A 16,479-nucleotide genomic window follows, 5' to 3' on the forward strand; every position below is an offset into this window, starting at 1 on the left:
TGCAATACACATTTCCTAATTAATTTTATAAGCAGTTCAAATAAGGCTCACATTATCTAATCTAACAAAATCATTAAGTAGGGAAAAAAAAAAACAATCAGGGTATTTCTGCATTCTGAGACCAGAAGCAAATACAAAATGAATCTTAGCATTTCACAGGGAAAATGCAGTTTCCCTTTTAACTGGGGGGGAGATTATAGCTTTCTCATTTTGTGGATTTTAAATTCTAACTAAAATGCCTCATCCACGGCATCTTAAAATGGCCACAATTGTTAAAACACAAATCACTAGAAATACATGACTCTATTCTGGTTATAAAGCTAATTAAACATCACCAAAAGACACTGTTGCACTTCAGAATCCTGACATTTAAATGTTTGATTGCAGAGACAATCAAAATTTTTTTCACAGTTGACTTTGTAAAGGATAGGCTTTCAATATTTTTTTTAAAAAAAGCTGTACAAATCCACAATTCGGTTCCATCTGCAGTTTAATTACTTCTCAATGGTGGTATCTTCAGCCTACAATTACAAGTCCATGATATATGCAACGTTCATATTGTAAGACTGTCTTCAAAGACCTGGGTTTTGTGAATACCCAATAATGGACACCAGCATGATGTTTTTCTGTCCTTAATCCGCTTATTAATAACTATGATTCGGAACACTTTAAGCCCTAAATAGTATTCAACCTTCCATCTGCTTGTAATAGAGTTCGGTTATTATTTGTGGCAGGAATTTTTGTGACTTGTACAGCTCAGCACTTCTATTTACATCAGCAGTGCTAAATGCCCAATGGTGAGAGGGGAGCCAATCAGATGGCAGATTAGATGTCAACTCAGAGGCAGCTGTCTGGAGACTATTACAGCCAGTTTACCTCCACAATTCAAATTCCAAACCTTGCAAAGGAGATCAAGTCAGTCTTTAGGCTCAGCCTACCAGCCAGAAACAGCCGGCGTGCAGGACCCTCGCTCACGGCGCTGTAAGACTCGGGTGACAGCAGAATAAAAAAAATCCAAATAAATACGATTCCTCCCCCCTTTCTCCCCCCCCCCCCAAAAAAAGATCCTTTTTGATCGGGCTCCCCATCGGCCTGGATTCGCTGGATCAAATGTATGCCTAACCCATGATCAAAGTAAGTTCGATCGATCGATCCGGCGGGTGTGCTCCTCCAGCCTCGCCTCGCGGTTGAAGGTGACTCCTTTCCCAGCCGCCCCGAGCCCGATCGCGGACTTTCCCGGTATTCTGCGGCACAGAGGGATGGATGCGAGAAGGGATGTCACCCCAGGACGCCGTCCGACTCGGCCCTGCCCGCACCCACTCGCTCTGGGTGGCCTCGGGAACGAAGGGAGAGGCCCCCGGTGGTCACAAAGCTACCCCGTGTCCTCGGCCTTTCCCTCCGGGGCTCAGCGCTGCGAACGGCGGCCCGCGGTGGAGGGAGAAAGTTCCTCCCCCGCCGCCCGGCCCGGCCCGGCCCGGCCCTGCCCTGCCCGGCTCGGCCCGGCCCAGCGCCGGCGCGGCCCGACTGGCTCCGGCCGGTCACACACATCACCCGCCCGGGGGACCCCAAATCCAGCCCGCCGCCCCACGAGGCTTCCCGCGGGTGGGGCCCGGAACACCTCGATCCCGTCCAGGCCCCGGGGGCTCGCGGTGGTGGCGAAGGTGCGGGGAGGTGGCGGGAGGGGGGAGCAGGAGGAACCCCCAAACACCCGGCCCGGCCGAACCCTCGCGGCCGGGACGGCGAGGGGGAGCGCCAGGAGCCCGGCCGGAGAGGCCGCCGCGGAAATGGCTCCGGGCGCCGCGCCCCCGCCGCCCCCGCGAGCGGACGGGAAAAGTACCGGGCGAAGAAAGAAACTCGGGCTCGCGGCGCGCCAGGCCCGGGCGGAAGCAGGCCCGGCCGGCGCGGGGGTTACCTGGGATCGGCCCATGGTCGGTCCGGGGGTGCCGGGGCTCATCGCCGGGTGACTCCTTTGTTGCGCGGCCGCCCAGGCCGGGCTGGCGGCGGCGTACTGGGCGCCCAGGTCCTTGCCCAAGCCCAAGCCCGCGGCCGCCTGCTGGCCGCCCGCCGCCGCCCCCGCCGCCGCCGCTGCCGCCGCCGCCGCCGCCGCCGCCGCCGCCTGGGACTGGGGCTGCGACGGCGGCGGCGGCGGCGCGCTGGGGCTGCTGTAGTCCGGGTAGCTGGCGCCGTAGCTCCTCATCATGGGGCTGGGCGAGGTGAGCAGCTGGTTGAGGGTCGGGGTGGCCCCCGACGGGTGCTGGTTCTGCCCGGCGAAGCGCTGGAAGCCCCCCGCCGCCGCGCCGGCGGCCGCCTTGCTCAGGCTCGCGGCCCCGCCGCCCCCGGGGCCCATCATCATGCCGCCGCCCTGCTGCCGGGGGGAGCTCAGCACCCCGTATCCCGAGGACGAGCCCCCATAGCCGCCGCCGCCGCCGCCGCCTCCCGCTGCTGCTGCTGCCGCCGCCGCCGCGGCCGCCGCCGCCGCCACAGCTCCCGCTCCTGCTCCTCCTCCTCCTCCGCTGCCTCCTCCTCCTCCTCCTCCTCCTCCTCCGCTGCCTCCTCCTCCTCCGCCGCCGCCGCCGCCGCCGCCCGCGCCGGGCCGGCCGTAACCCGGATAATGGTTGTACTGGCTGTTGGGGTACCCTTCGTGGGAGTTCTGCAGGGGGTCCATGCTGCCGGGGGTCCCGGCGGCGGCGGAGGCGGCGTGCATCATCCCCATCCCGGGGCTTTGTTGTCCGCCATGTTGATCAAAGCAAGGCCCAGCGCGGCCGCCGGGGCCGCCGCTAGCAGGGGCAGCGCTGCCATAGTAATTATTAAACTCCGAGACGGCCGCCGGGCCGCCGCCGCCGCCGCCGCCGCCGCCACCACCGCCGCCGCCGCCGCCGCCGCCGCCGCCGCCGCCGCCGCCCCCGGGCACCGCGACCGGCGGCTGCTGCGCGCCCAGGCCCGGGTGCTCGTAGCGGCCGCCCGCCGGCTCCCCCATCTTGGGCGGCGCGTCGTCCTCGTCGGCCGGCTTGCTCGGCGGAGGCTGGCCCGGGGGATCGGCCTGGCCGCCCGCGGCACTGTCCTTGGCGCCTCCACGTTGCGGCGGCTCCATGTCCGGGCCGGGCGGAGGCGCGCCGCCCAGGCTGTTGTTGTTGGAGATGGGGAGATGTTGCTGCTGCTGCTGTTGCTGCTGCTGCTGCTGCTGGAACTGGTTTAGCTGCTGCTGGAGTGCGTGGTGGTGGTGGAGGTGGTGGGCATGGTGGTGGTGGGCATGGCGGGCATGGTGGTGGTGGTGGTGGTGATGGTGGTGGTGGGGCGGTGCGGCGGGGGCCTCGCCAACGGCTTTCAGTTTGTGGTTGGGGAGCAGCCCCGTCTCCATGGCCGAGCCCGGGCCCGCCGAGGAGGAAGAGGCCGAGGCCGCCGCCGCCGCCGCCGCCGCCGCCGCCGCCGCCGCCGCCGCGTTGGAGGAGGAGGAGGAGGAGGGGGAGGAGGAGGAGGAGGAGGAGGAGGACGGCGCGGCGGCGGCGCTTCCACCCTCCTTGAGAGCCGCCTCGGAGCCGCCGCTCTGGGCGCTGCCGGTGCCCGCGGCGGCGACGCTCGCGCTGTGGGCCATGCTCAGGTCGTGACGGGGGTGCAGGGGGTGGGAGTGCACATTATTCAGGCCGCCGTCGCCGCCCCCCAGCATGGGTGCCGGGGCCGCCGCCGCGCCGCGCGCCACCGCCGCCTGTGGGTCCCGGGCCCCGGGCGCCCGCGGCTCGCCGCTGCCCGCCCGCGCCCTGGCCCTCACCGCCGCCGCCGCCCGCGCGGCCATGATCGGCGCGGCGTGGCGCGGCCCGGCGGGGGGGAGACAATGCCCCGCCGCGGGCCGGCGGCCCCTCCCGCGCGCATCCACGCGGCCCGCCGGGAAGCGCCGACCCCCTCCCCCGCGCGGGCCCGCCGAGCGCCGCCCGGGGCCGCCGCGCCGCCCGGCCCGCGCCCCCCGCGCCCCCGCGCCGCGCCGGGGAAAGTTTTCAGCCGGGTTTGAAGCAAACTTTCCCCCCCCTCCTCTTTTCCCTCCCTAACCCGGATGTGGGCGAACACTCTCGACCGGCAGAGCCGACCGGGCCCGGCGCGGCGAGGGTGGAGGCGCCCGGCGAGCCCGAGCCACCGCGAGCCCCCTTCTCGCCGACGGCTCCCGCGCACTCGCAAAACGCGGACTGGACTCGGCCCCCCGGCGCCGCCGCCCGCCGGGGCGCCCGCCGCCCGCCCGCGCCCCAGCGCCCACCACCAGCGCGGCCTCCCCGGCTGCCAAGGGCGCTCGCTGCGCGGCGGCGGCGTGGCGCGGCCTGAGGCTGCTCTTTCCCCTCGTGCCCCGGTCTCCTTGCCAACCGGGCGATCGTGTGTTTGTTTTCACGTCTAAAAGGAGCGCGACAAAGGTGGAAAACGAGCCTGACGCGCAGACAAAAGAGGGAGAAAGGCCGGGGAACAAAGTTGTCTCTTGGCCTCCGAGGCTGCCTGGAGCCCGCGACCGTGCCGACGCGCTCCCTCCCCGGAGTTATGTAATTCCTCCCTGGTTGGCCCCGCCGCCCGGATTCCGGGCCGTTCCCACCGCGCCTTCCAGCTGCACAATCCGGGAAGTACTTAGCCTCGTTCTGGGTGCTGTGTCCTGCACGCGGCCGGTGCTCAGCACTGCTCCAGCCCCCGAGAGAGTGCGCAGGTAACCTTGGTGTTCCAGGCACCTCAGGTAGGTATGAAAACCCAGAGGGTCCCCCGGTGGAGCCCACCCGGATCCAAACAAGTTCACACGCCCCTTGAGGACAGCCAAGCGCTGACCCCCGTCTCCATAGTTGTGTGTGATGACACCTTCCAGCGTGTGAACTGCCCTCTTGGTAGCTCATTTCGAAGTGATGGGAAACAAAACCAAACATAGTGAATAAATCTACAATCTATACGAAACAGTCGAATCTAATCCTCCAGCCAAAGAGGAGAGGGCTCCTGCTTTGTCCCCGTCGTGTTTCCGAGGGTAATGTTATTCTTATGAAGTTACCGTTTTGCATAGCTAATGCAGCCAGGCTCCTCATCTTGACCCACTCACCCGTGGCGCCGGTGTCCCAGCGGAATGACGTGAAACCAGAGGTCCCTCTGGCAGAAATAAGGTATTTGGCACCATGGCCTTACCAAAAATCATTTTATTCGTTAACATTTCTTGAAAGTAGTTTACTTCAACGGCAGTGGCTGTTTGCTAGGCCAAACCTGCCTATGTTGCTGGACGAAATGAAACACTTCCCGTGTGCGACCGCGGTGAGGGGCGGCGACCTCAGGTGCACGCTGAGGTCACCAGGATCATAGAAACAACAACCCGCAATTCTATGCGGACAACTGGAAAATGGTGCGTCATCACACCTCAGAGGATAGCAGAACCACACGATGAGCCTGGGCCAAATCATTCATTTAGTTTTTGTCAAGAGAATCCTACATCTTCCTTAGTGTGCCTTTTGGACATTTTCCCCTAAATTTTCCCTCTACATATTCAAATACATACTAATTAGATGCAGTACAGCACATAAGTTGGATTTTTAAAGTTCTTCATGTACAAATATAAATATATGTCTGTTTTGTGTATGTGTCTATATCCATATATCCTAAAATCAATTATGTATGCCTTGAGATATTTATAGTCAAGCTAAATATGTACATAGAATCATAAAAGTACATTTGTTTTCAAATTGATGAAATATATCAAAGTCAGTTCAGACAAGTGTAGCCATATGTTGTGATTTATTTTTACAACTAATCCTAAAAGGGAAATTGAGTCACCAAGTTCAATTCTGGTCCTTTTCTTAGAAATATCTCTTCCATGTCACAAAATTATGAATCCTAAAACACACACACACACACACCAAACTAAATACGTGAGTGACATTTTTTTTTTGTAATTCCATTTGCTTCAGCAAGTCAACCAGAAGATCTGAACCAAGAGGCAATAAAAGTGAGGCCCTGCTCACAATGCAATCAGCCTGCTCTAAGAGGCACCACATGCCAGTGTCTCCTCCCCGATGGCAGATGCCACACCCTGAAGCCGACAGAAGGCTCTGCAGCCTGCTGGAGGAACACAACAAAGCCAGCAGGACTTGGTTTTGTCTTTTAAGCCACAGTGGATGCTAAAATAGCCTCTTCAGAAGCATCTTTGCTAAAGACAGTGACCTATTTACCCAACTTTTCCAACACACCTTTTCAGGAAAACAAAAATCACTTTTAAAAAAGTCCTGGGTTTCTTAAAACAACCATGTCTGGTGCCTGTTATAAAATGTTAAAGTAAGATAGATCACATTTCACGAAAGTCCATTTCAACTGGGGGCTTATGGTGCCCATTGAGAACCCTGCCCTCAAATGTCTTATCTGCTGATTGAGCCTTATTTGTTTCTATTTGAGTAAGTAGACGTCTCTTGGCTCACTTTTCTTAATGAGTTTCTTAGTGTTACACCTCTTGCCTAAATTTCAAACCACAGTGACAACTTAATAAAGTTCCCCTAACTACCGGGAGGGCACGAAGGTGAGGGACCCAGCTGCCCGTGGCCCCGGTTTCTGATGGCAGTGGTGACTGCCGCCACCCGCTGCACCCAGGCACAGGCTCCCTCACAAGATTGTTCAACATTCCTTCCTGCGTACAAAAAGGATTTCTTTCCTTCTTTCTTTTGGACTATTTGGAAATATTAATATTCAAATGCTGTTCCTTTTGAATAAGTTGTAGGGCACAGAAAAGAGGGCTCTTCAAGTTGCCCACTGAAAGGACGGAGCCAGATGGTACTCTAAGAATGCCACAGTTCTGTTCTTGTTGCCTCTCGCTGGCCTGCACACTGTTTGCTTTCAAATTAGCCCCTCTTGCTGTTCTCACTTACTCCATGTCTGAAGCGATCACGACTGACTGCCCATCATATTTCTCAGTATTCTTTCCGTAATTTGGAAGCAATTTAGAATAAAGCCCTGTCAAGGTTTTACAAATAAGAACTATTAAAGAATAAGGCTTTGGATACTTGCTTTGCTTTTAGATTTATGAGAAATGCGATGAATGGAGCTAATGGGATTTCCCTACTGATCTTGGTCAGGGACTTTAAAAAGCACTAAACAATTGTCCCTTTCACATCTCTGATTTAGACGTTAGCAGTGAATAACTCAGCCAACACAAGATAGGAGAGACAGCATTTGATTGGAAACCATGTAAATTATCACTGGCCTATATAGTCAGAATACAGAATAATTCAAAAATATTTGGGAAAATCAACCAAAATAACAAATACATTTGGGAGCTATGGCAAACCAAGGAAATTATTGCAGGTACAGTAAGCAGGATGGGGGATAACCTACACTTAAATCATTCACCGAATTTACCTAAAGTGCTCTGTGCCATGTCCTAAGGGTAAATGTTACCGTGTTTCTGGCCTTAGTAGAGGAGATAGACCATGAACAACTGCACTAAAACCTGCTGGACTTTCCCCTTGAATATAGAAGTGAGCTCAAGAGCTGGAGCTGGAGCCTCACACCTGTAATCCTAGCTACTCAAGAGGCTGAGATCTGATGATTAGGATTCAAAGCAGCTGCTGCAGAAAAGTCTGTGAGATTCTTATGTCCAGTTAACTGAAAACTAGAAGAGGGAGGTATGGCTCAAGTGCTACAGTGCCAGCCTTGAGGGAAAAAGCCAAAAGAGCAGGCCCTGAGTTTAAACACCAGGAACCCTGCACGCTCTTGGTTCCACCTTCCCATCCTGCAGCTATGCCTCACCTGCCTGCGATTCGAGGGTGAGCACCTGACCCCAACCCTCAACCTGCACAACTCTAACTTCCTATCGAGGTCTTGCCACTGGTAAGGCTGGACTTCAGAAACTAAAGTCAAGCTTATCATTACACCACTGCGCTCTGGAAATCTCCAGAAACACAGTAACCGTGATGAAATTAATGGAGAAACACCTTATTGCATTTGCAAACATGGTACTTTTATCATGAACTGTTCACATTTCGAATGGTATGTAACAACTATTTTTTTTTTTTTTTTTTGTCGGTCGTGGGGCTTGAACTCTGGGCCTGGGCGCTGTCCCTCGGCTCTTCAGCTCAAGGCAAGCGCTCTACCACCTGAGCTACAGCGCCACTTCCGGTTTTCTGGTGGTTTATTGGAGATAGGAGTCTCATGGTCTCTCCTGCCCGGGCTGGCTTTGAACCGCGATCCTCAGATCTCAGCCTCCTGAGTAGCTAGGATTACAGGCGTGAGCCACCAGCGCCCGGCCTGTAACAACTATTTTTATTACGGCCTTGTTTACAGCCTTCCTATAACTTGTAGACAAATGCATATTCGATGCTAGTTTCTTTCATGTTCACTATTCCTCTCATTTTGCCATCATGCAGTAGCCTACTAATGCTTTTCAGCAATCTTTCCTAGCAGCACATCTGTGATCCTACCTGCTGGGTGGGTGTGGGGTAGAGGCCTGAAGAAAAAGAATGGCAGGTTTGAAGCCAGCCTGGGAAACTTATAGTGAGATTTGTCAAAATAAAGTGTAAAGGGATGCAGGATATGACTCAGTGGGAGAGCACAAGGCCCTGAGTTCCATCCAAAGTACTGCCAAGAAACGTTTTCTCCTACAGAATGTTGCATAATCACCTATATGGCTCTTATCATTGATGACCTACTACTTGGGGAAAAAAATTACTTTATTGATAACTCCACTCTATTTCCTGAAAAATAAACAATTGGGCACTGAATTCAAGCCAAGAACTGGCAAATAAATCAATGAAGGAAGGAGGAAAGGTTGGTTAATACTTTGGCTGGACATGGTGGTTCAAGCCTGTAATCCTAGCTACTTGGCAGATAGAGATCAGAGAATTGAGGTTTGAAGGCCTGTCCAGGCAATGAACATCTGGACACTCCATCTCAATCAATGGCTAGGTGTGGTGGCACACACCTCTCATCCCATTGACAAAGAGAAGCACAATTAGGATCAAAGTCTAGACCTTCCCAGCCATAAAGTGAGATCTTATCTTGCAAGTAAACCCAAAAATGGTACTGTTGGAGTAGCTCAAACAATAAATTGCCTATTTTACAAGTTCAAGGCCCTGAGTTCAAACTGCAGTACCATCTAAATAAATAGATAAATAAGATATATAGGTAGTAAACATATTGAAGATAATGTGTAATCACAAACAAAGGAAAATCATTTGGAGGTCTAATTGCCTTGAATTTTCTAGAAGTTTCTATTTATCTGAAATCCTTCTGGGTCTTCCTCAAACACATAAAACTACTTTTCAAGCACAATAAATCCCAAGCAACTTGTGTGCATTAGAGCAATGTCTTCCTAATTCTGACTCTAGTCCATTTATATTCAATTGGCTTGTCCCTCATTCCTTAAGAGAGTTGTTGTTGGGCACCTTGAAGAGTAAATTATTGACAGTCAGCTAATGGTTCTGGTAAAATCCAAAGGACTTGGTTATATGCTTCTCTTGCAGAAAGTGACATCATTGTATTGAGGAATTTCCTTATTAACTTGCTCCCCTAAAAGTGTCCAATTTACTTAGGACTTTTTTTCTCCACCAAACTTAAAGGAATCTTTATTATTGCACCATTTAAAGCATAAAATCCAGTGAGCTCTCTCTGGCATCTTCTTTGACTGTCAGGTAACTCTTCCTTCACACTGCCCTTCCCTCTGTGACACAACTGACCCTCGTTCTCAACGACCATGAATCCTGGATGGTTTCTCTCTGTACATATAAATCACCAGGAACAGCCAGCTCAAGAACCAGCCTGCCTGCCTGCCTGCCTGCCTGCCTGCCTGCCTGCCTTCCCTCCCTCCCTCCCTCCCTCTCTCCCTCCCTCCTTCCTTCCTTCCTTCCTTCCTTCCTTCCTTCCTTCCTTCCTTCCTTCCTTCCATCCTTCCTCAAATAACTATTCTGCCCTGGCTGTGTGCTAAGTCCTTGGGCCACTGCAATGAACCATAAGGAGAAATAATAATTTTCCACATTGGATGTTTCTGCTAAACACGAATCAGATGATCGCATCAGTAAGTATGTAATAACAGAGAATCTGGGCAAAAGTGACTAAACGCTGAAAACCGAGGAAAAATCAAACACAGTCCCTGGATAGCAAGAGGACCAGGGGCCCAGTGGGGCCCTGGGGGTGGGGGGAGGAGCTGGCTGCTTCCCCCTACCAGTCTCCACTGCTCAGAGGGCCAAATAGCACCATGATTGGGGCCAACCCTTTAACACAGGGGCCTTTGTGGGAACAGTCGAGATCCAAACCCCAGCAGAGATGACCTGTGAATGACAGTTTTTGAAATAAATAAACCAACACATCAGCACATCTAATGCGCATTAAACCAGCCCCTTCTTTGGGCATCTTGCTTGCACAGCCGCAGGGGAATCTTGCCTATTGCCGTTGACAGGATGGCAACCCACAGGGTGACTGTGCGTTCTGCTGCCGATGTGCAGAAGGCCAGCACTATCATTGGCAATCCCTAGAAGGGAGCACAAGAAGAAGGCAAAACTTGCACAGGGAAGTGCTGGCCCTGAGCAGTACCCTTATTTGTATCATGACTTGACTTTCTGCCACCTTCCCACAGGTACCAAACCTTAGGGCAAAGCATTCCCATCTCTGGAGGAGGAGGAAGAGAGGCAGCCTGGAGTTGGTGCCCAAGCCTGTCCCGCTCATGCTTTCTCACTTGATTCTCTATGCCAGGACAGCTCAGCGGTCTACAAAGCCCCAGGTAGAAATTCCTGTCCTTAACCAATGAACCACTAGGCTGCTATAGGTTTGTGTGATCATCTGACATTTATTATGTTCTCGCTGTTCCCAGCACTCTGCCAAACTTTCATTTCATCATGAAAGCCCCAGTTCTATTGTGTGTGTGTGTGTGTGTGTGTGTGTGTGTGTGTGTGTGTGTGTGTGTGTGTGTGTGTGTGTGTGTGTGTGTGTGTGTACTGGGGCTTGAACTCAGGGTCTGTCCCTCACTTTTCTTTGCTCAAGGCTGGTGTGCTACCACTAGAGCCAGTTTCACTTCTGTTGGTGGTTAATTGGAGACAAGAATCCCACAGACTTCCCTGCCAGGCTGGCAAAGAACCATAACTCTCAGAGTTTATCCTCCTGAGTAGCTAGGATTACTGGCATGAGCCACCTGTGCCTGGCTGTAAGCCTCAATTTTTAGCTGGATACATGGCCACCTATTTAAGAAAGAAAAAGGAGAGAGAAGATGGAGAAAGAAGGAAGAAAGGAGGAAGAGAGAGAAAGAAGGAACAAGAAAATAAAAGGAAAAGAAAGGATAAAAGCTACATTTCCTATTTCTTTGATGGTAGGAGTATTCATGTGCATACACAGTTCTTCACAGAGCTCCACTATTGTCTACCTCCAATTTATAAACTATCTTAAAGTAACCAACCTTTCTGCTTTGTTTAAAAGTTTCCTTCCCTTCCTGTCTTCTCCTCTTCCTCCTCCTCCCCCTCCCCCTTTCTCCCCCTTACCCTCTTCCTCCTCCTTCTCATCTTCTTTCCTTCCTTCCTTCCTTCCTTCCTTCCTTCCTCCTACCTTCCTTCCTTCCTTCCTTCCTTCCTTCCTTCCTTCCTTCCTTCCTTCCTTCCTTCCTTCCTTCCTTCCTCTTTCTTCTTCTTATAAGAAACCAAATCCAAACCAAACTGGTACAGCACATTTTGGCTTTTCATACTCATCAACAATGACCCTCTGAGAGCAAAGTAGCCCTCTCAAACCTCACAATAAAACACAGGCAGCAACAGTTCCTGCTCATGAAGAGCTAGGATTACAAATGTGAGCCACCAGCTCCCGGTGACCATGAGATTCTTAAATGCAGGAGCCCTGCAAATGTCTGGAAACACAAATTCTGTGTGTGTGTGTGTGTGTGTGTGTGTGTGTGTGTGTGTGTGTGTGTGTGTGTGTGTGTAGTTTTAGTGGCGATAAGTTCTTACTGACAAACAACACAATTATTAGTGTCCATTCTACCAGGTTGCTCTCACAGAGACCCCACGAAAAACAATACAAAATTACAAAATAGTCACCCTTTTTTCTCAAGCATAGTAAAACTGTGGGTTTTTTTTTTGAAACCAGACCAACACCACATGTAGAGAAAAGCCCATGGATTATTTCAAGTGAACTGTTTTTTTTTAGTCTCATTAACTTTTCACCATATGCTGTTTATTTCCTATACCCTGCATAGGCTGAGCAGTGAAAATAGACCAGGCCACTGCGCTGCACTTCGGGTCCCTCAGCACACAGAGGACATACACAAACGCTAAGGAGTTCAGAGAGAGAGAGAAAAGATGATTGTTTAAAAAGACTTTTAAATGACTTATAAAAATATATATATTTTAAGCTTCTATATGTGTCCTAGCTAAGCAAGCTGGGAGGCGGATGAGAAAACTGCTCCTCCATGAAGTGTCACCACCAGGCACTTCAAGAGCTGCAACAGAAGTTGGTTTCACAGCCAATTTCATGTTTATGGTCTGCAGGTTTTAGCAATTCGCTTGACCTTGCTGGATACCAGGATGTATACCTAAATGCTACCTACCTTGCACAGTTAAGGGGTGGGTTACCATTCAATGAGAGGCTATACAGCAAGTAACATACTGCCTAGGGTTAAATAAGAAAGGAGTGTGTGCAGGCATGTATGTATGTGCATATGCATGAGGGTGCATGGATTTCCCAATATACCAGCTGTTTAATGTGTGATTTCAGAATATAGGATGTAGTCCAAGCAAACCCAAACATTTCTCTTGCTACATGATGAGAATTCCTTCATGAAAGAGACATGACTGTATTTCTTTCTCCCAAAACTTTAAACCCTGTCACAACAAAAATTTGCCTTTGGATAAGTAACTCCATGAAATTGTATCAGTTACTTAAAATGACTATGGTTATACTTTGGTTCCTTCTTAAAAGACTGCTTCAGTGCACAAGGGGATAAGAAAGAAGACATGACACCAGAGAAAAGTGGAGAGAAAGCAGGAGTGGCTTCAGTGAGTGGAAAACTGAGACACTGGGGGCGCATTCTGTTTCTGCGCATCACCTCCTGAGAAACAGCCTGACATATGGAAGGCATGGAAAGCAGGCAGAGGTGGAGGGAAGAACAGGCTTAAATGTAGTTTTTAAAAAACGTAGCTAGTCACTGGAATCTCACTCCTGGAATCCTAACCACTCTGGAGGCCAAGACCTGAGGATCACTATCGGAAGCCAGCTCAAGCAGGAAAATTCACGAGACTCTAATCTCCAATAAACTACTCCCCCCCCACACACCCAAAAAAAAGCCAGAAGTGGAGCTATGGCTGAAGTGGTGAAATGCTCACCTTGAGAGAAAAAGCTAAGGGACAGTGCCCAGACCCTGAGTGCAAACCCCAGGACTGGTATACACACACACACACACACACACATGCACACACACACAGAATTTGTGTTTTGGGTGCCAGTCCTGGGCTAGAATTCAGGGCCTGGACATTATCCCTGAGCTTGTTCAAGGCTAGAACTCTCCCATTTGAGCCACAGTTCTGCTTCAGATTTTTTTGGGGGGGTTGTTTTTGTTTTGGTGTGTGTGTGTTTGTGTGTGTGTGTGTGTGTGTGTGTGTGTGTGGTTTTAGTGGAAATAAGAGTTTCACAGACTTCACTTTCACTGCCAAGGTTAACTTTGAAACATGATCCTCAGATCTCGGCCTCCTGACTAGCTAGGATTACAGACGTGAGCCGCCTGTGCCTGTTTTTATTCGAACACTTCAGTCTTGTCAATCCTCAACCAACTTCCTAAAGATGGGGTCCCGGGGCTTACCACTGCCAACCAGGCCTCAGCTGGCCCTTGGCAGATGAAGTTAGGCCCTAGGGGAATATGGGACTCTTTGTCAGGCAGGTCCAAGTGAATTCTGTGGTTCTGTGGCTTCCACGACAGCAGTGATGGAGATCATGGTTAAATAAGAAAGATAGCCAAGCACTCCACTCCCCTGTATCCTCAACTCCAGGGAGAAGATTGCAGGAGCAGGGATACAGGGGACAGAAGCTGCTGGCTCTGGTCTGAACCCACACCCTGCTCACATGGGGTCCTCTGGTCACAATCGCAAGATGTAAGAAGTGAGAGTTTAGCTGCCCAAGGGGGAGGGGCACTCCCACTAGGAAGGGAGACCAGCAGGGAAGGAGGGAAGAAGGAGGGAGAGAAAGGGAGGCTGCGATAACAGACAGAGATAGCCACACTGTTACTAGAAACCTTGGGTCTAGAAATGTTGCAAATTGTAAGCCCTTTGATACATTTATCACTAAGTAGACTAGACTCTTACTAATCGAAGATAATTCATGGAAGTCTTACACATTTTAGGCTGAAGGTTACAACTATAAAAGATGAGTAAGACATTTAGCCTTGCCAATTACTGACCTTTTTCCTCCCCCTGACAATCTCTGGGTAAATTCTCGGCTAATTGTTCCCCTTCCCTCTATCTTATTTTATAGTCATTGCCACATTCAGATTTCTAGCCTCATCAGGCCACCAGAAAATTTCAAACTGTGATTTTTCTAGTGACCTCCTTTCTTCTTTGGTCTTTTTCTTGGCATCCTTCTGCTTCAATCTTTTGTGGAGGGGGGGAATATATCAATATCTCAGGCAATGTTGTATAATTTTAATTCCACTCTTGCTTATTAAAGCCATGGTGGTGGGGTCTATTTAGATTCATGGAGCCCTTCCACATGGCAAATATGTATGAAGAGACTTGGAGGTGGCTGGGATGGGATTTTCCAGGACCCATGGCCGCCTTTGCCCGGAAACACAGGCTGATCTGCAGAGCCTTCCATGTCCTTATCTAGCAGATCCGGTGATGGACCAGCCACTACCAGTGACTCTGAGTTTCCAAATTCTTTTCCTCTTCCCCCAGGTTCTCTGACACCGTGGCCGCTGAGGTTCCGTTCCCATTTTCCCTTCATCCTCCAGCAACTTCTTTTCCTCCCGCCCCTGCAGGGCCCCAGTTTTGGAGCCACCCAGCTCACCACGGGCCTTTTGTGCACAGTCCTTGGTGCCCTGACTCACTTCAGCTGGTTCCTCTCTGTGTGTCCATGACTCCTCAATGTCCAGCCTCTGGCCCCCAAAGCCTTGCTGACAACCCACCTAACCCCCCACCCCCCCACACACACACACTGGAAGCAGATTCCCCAGCCCACCACCCTGACAGCACTCGCTATGACCTAGCTCCTTCGTGTGGCTGGGTAAAACCTACCATCTGTCCAAGTTCAACTCGATACCACTGCCATCACCGTCCCCTCACCTCCAGTGAAATAGGAAGCCACCCAGAGGTCTGGCTGCCTTATTGTATTGCACATACTCGTGAGAGTTTGTGTCCTGCTCCTTGTGTTTTTATATGTTCAGTGTCAAACATAGAACCCAGCCCTCAGATGAACGACCTCGGAAGCCAGTCAGAGGGACAGGGCCGCAGCTTTCCCCCACGCGTCGAACCAGTGTGCATCTAACATGTATCTAGGTTTCTCGGGCTCCCTGAGCTGCTGCCCAGGCCCCGGGTATGAGAATATGTCCTTCCCAGTTCTTTATTCTAAAGAAGTTGCACAGAGTCCTTCTGTGTCATGATGGAGGCAGATACTTCAGAAAGCCCGTTTCTGGTGTTCCGTTTTTCACACATGCCAGACACTGCCTCTGCTCCTCCGAGGGGTGAGTTGGGGTGTGTGCACGGCAAAGAGCCTAGCTAAAACATACCCACAGCAAGACCCTATTGAAAAAGTATCAGAACTGGCTGGTAAGCACAAGGCTCGGAATTCATAACTGCCCTGGAAACTAGTCTGATCCTAGCTAGAGATTCATTTTCCACCTTTGGTTTAACTTCTTATTTGTTTTTCATTCAAGTGTAAGATGCTACTAGATGACATCCAGTCTTGGCATTGTATTATTCCTCTGCCAGAGTTTGACCTGATTTCTTGTTTTGGGGGACATTTTTTAACTTTAAAAGTCTTGGAGAGAATGTCTGTAATCTTGACAGGAAAATACCATAGTGAAGCCTGGCATGGAACTACATTCCTGTAGTTCCGGCTACTAAGGAGGCTGAGGCCGGGGGATCACTTGAGCTCATGAGTTTGAGACCATACTGGGCAACATTTGAGACCCCATCTCACCCCCCACCATACGCATATACACATATTCTCTCTCTCTCTCTCTCTCTCTCTCTCTCTCACACACACACACACACACACACACACACACACACACACACACACACACACACACACATACACATGCACACACATGCATGAGTCCGAAGCAGAAACCTTGCACTGAACTTGAACTTTTTCTCCAGGGAAGAGCACATGGCACGCTTAGGGCTCTCTGTCATCACTATCCTCATAGGAAGACTGAGAATGTTCTCTATATTAATTTTTTTAAAGTACTTTCTACCTCTCTGGCTGTTGACTCTAATTTTTTAATGTGCTGAGTACAAGTCAAATAAAAAAATTGCATGTTCTTCTATATTAACACTTATTTAAAATGAAGTTGTTAGCTTTCTT

General features: G+C 51.2%; 1 protein-coding gene across 5 annotated transcripts in view; it reads right to left on the bottom strand.

Moving 5' to 3' along the window:
- The window catches only part of Arid1b (AT-rich interaction domain 1B), a 334,344-nt gene extending 330,665 nt beyond the window's left edge, over positions 1 to 3,679 (bottom strand). For 3 of the 5 annotated variants that reach the window (XM_070010549.1, XM_070010548.1, XM_070010547.1), the window contains exon 1: positions 1,913 to 3,679. In XM_070010549.1, coding sequence (XP_069866650.1) covers positions 1,913 to 3,664 — 1,752 coding nt within the window. In that variant the 5' untranslated portion in view covers positions 3,665 to 3,679. The remainder of the gene's footprint in view (positions 1 to 1,912) is intronic. The other 2 variants (XM_070010545.1, XM_070010546.1) reach the window with 1 other exon arrangement.
- Positions 3,680 to 16,479: the final 12,800 nt, after the last annotated feature.

The sequence above is a fragment of the Dipodomys merriami genome, unplaced genomic scaffold (assembly GCF_024711535.1).
Source record: "Dipodomys merriami isolate MVZ:Mamm:240054 unplaced genomic scaffold, mDipMer1.0.p SCAF_8, whole genome shotgun sequence".
NCBI lineage: Eukaryota > Metazoa > Chordata > Mammalia > Rodentia > Heteromyidae > Dipodomys > Dipodomys merriami.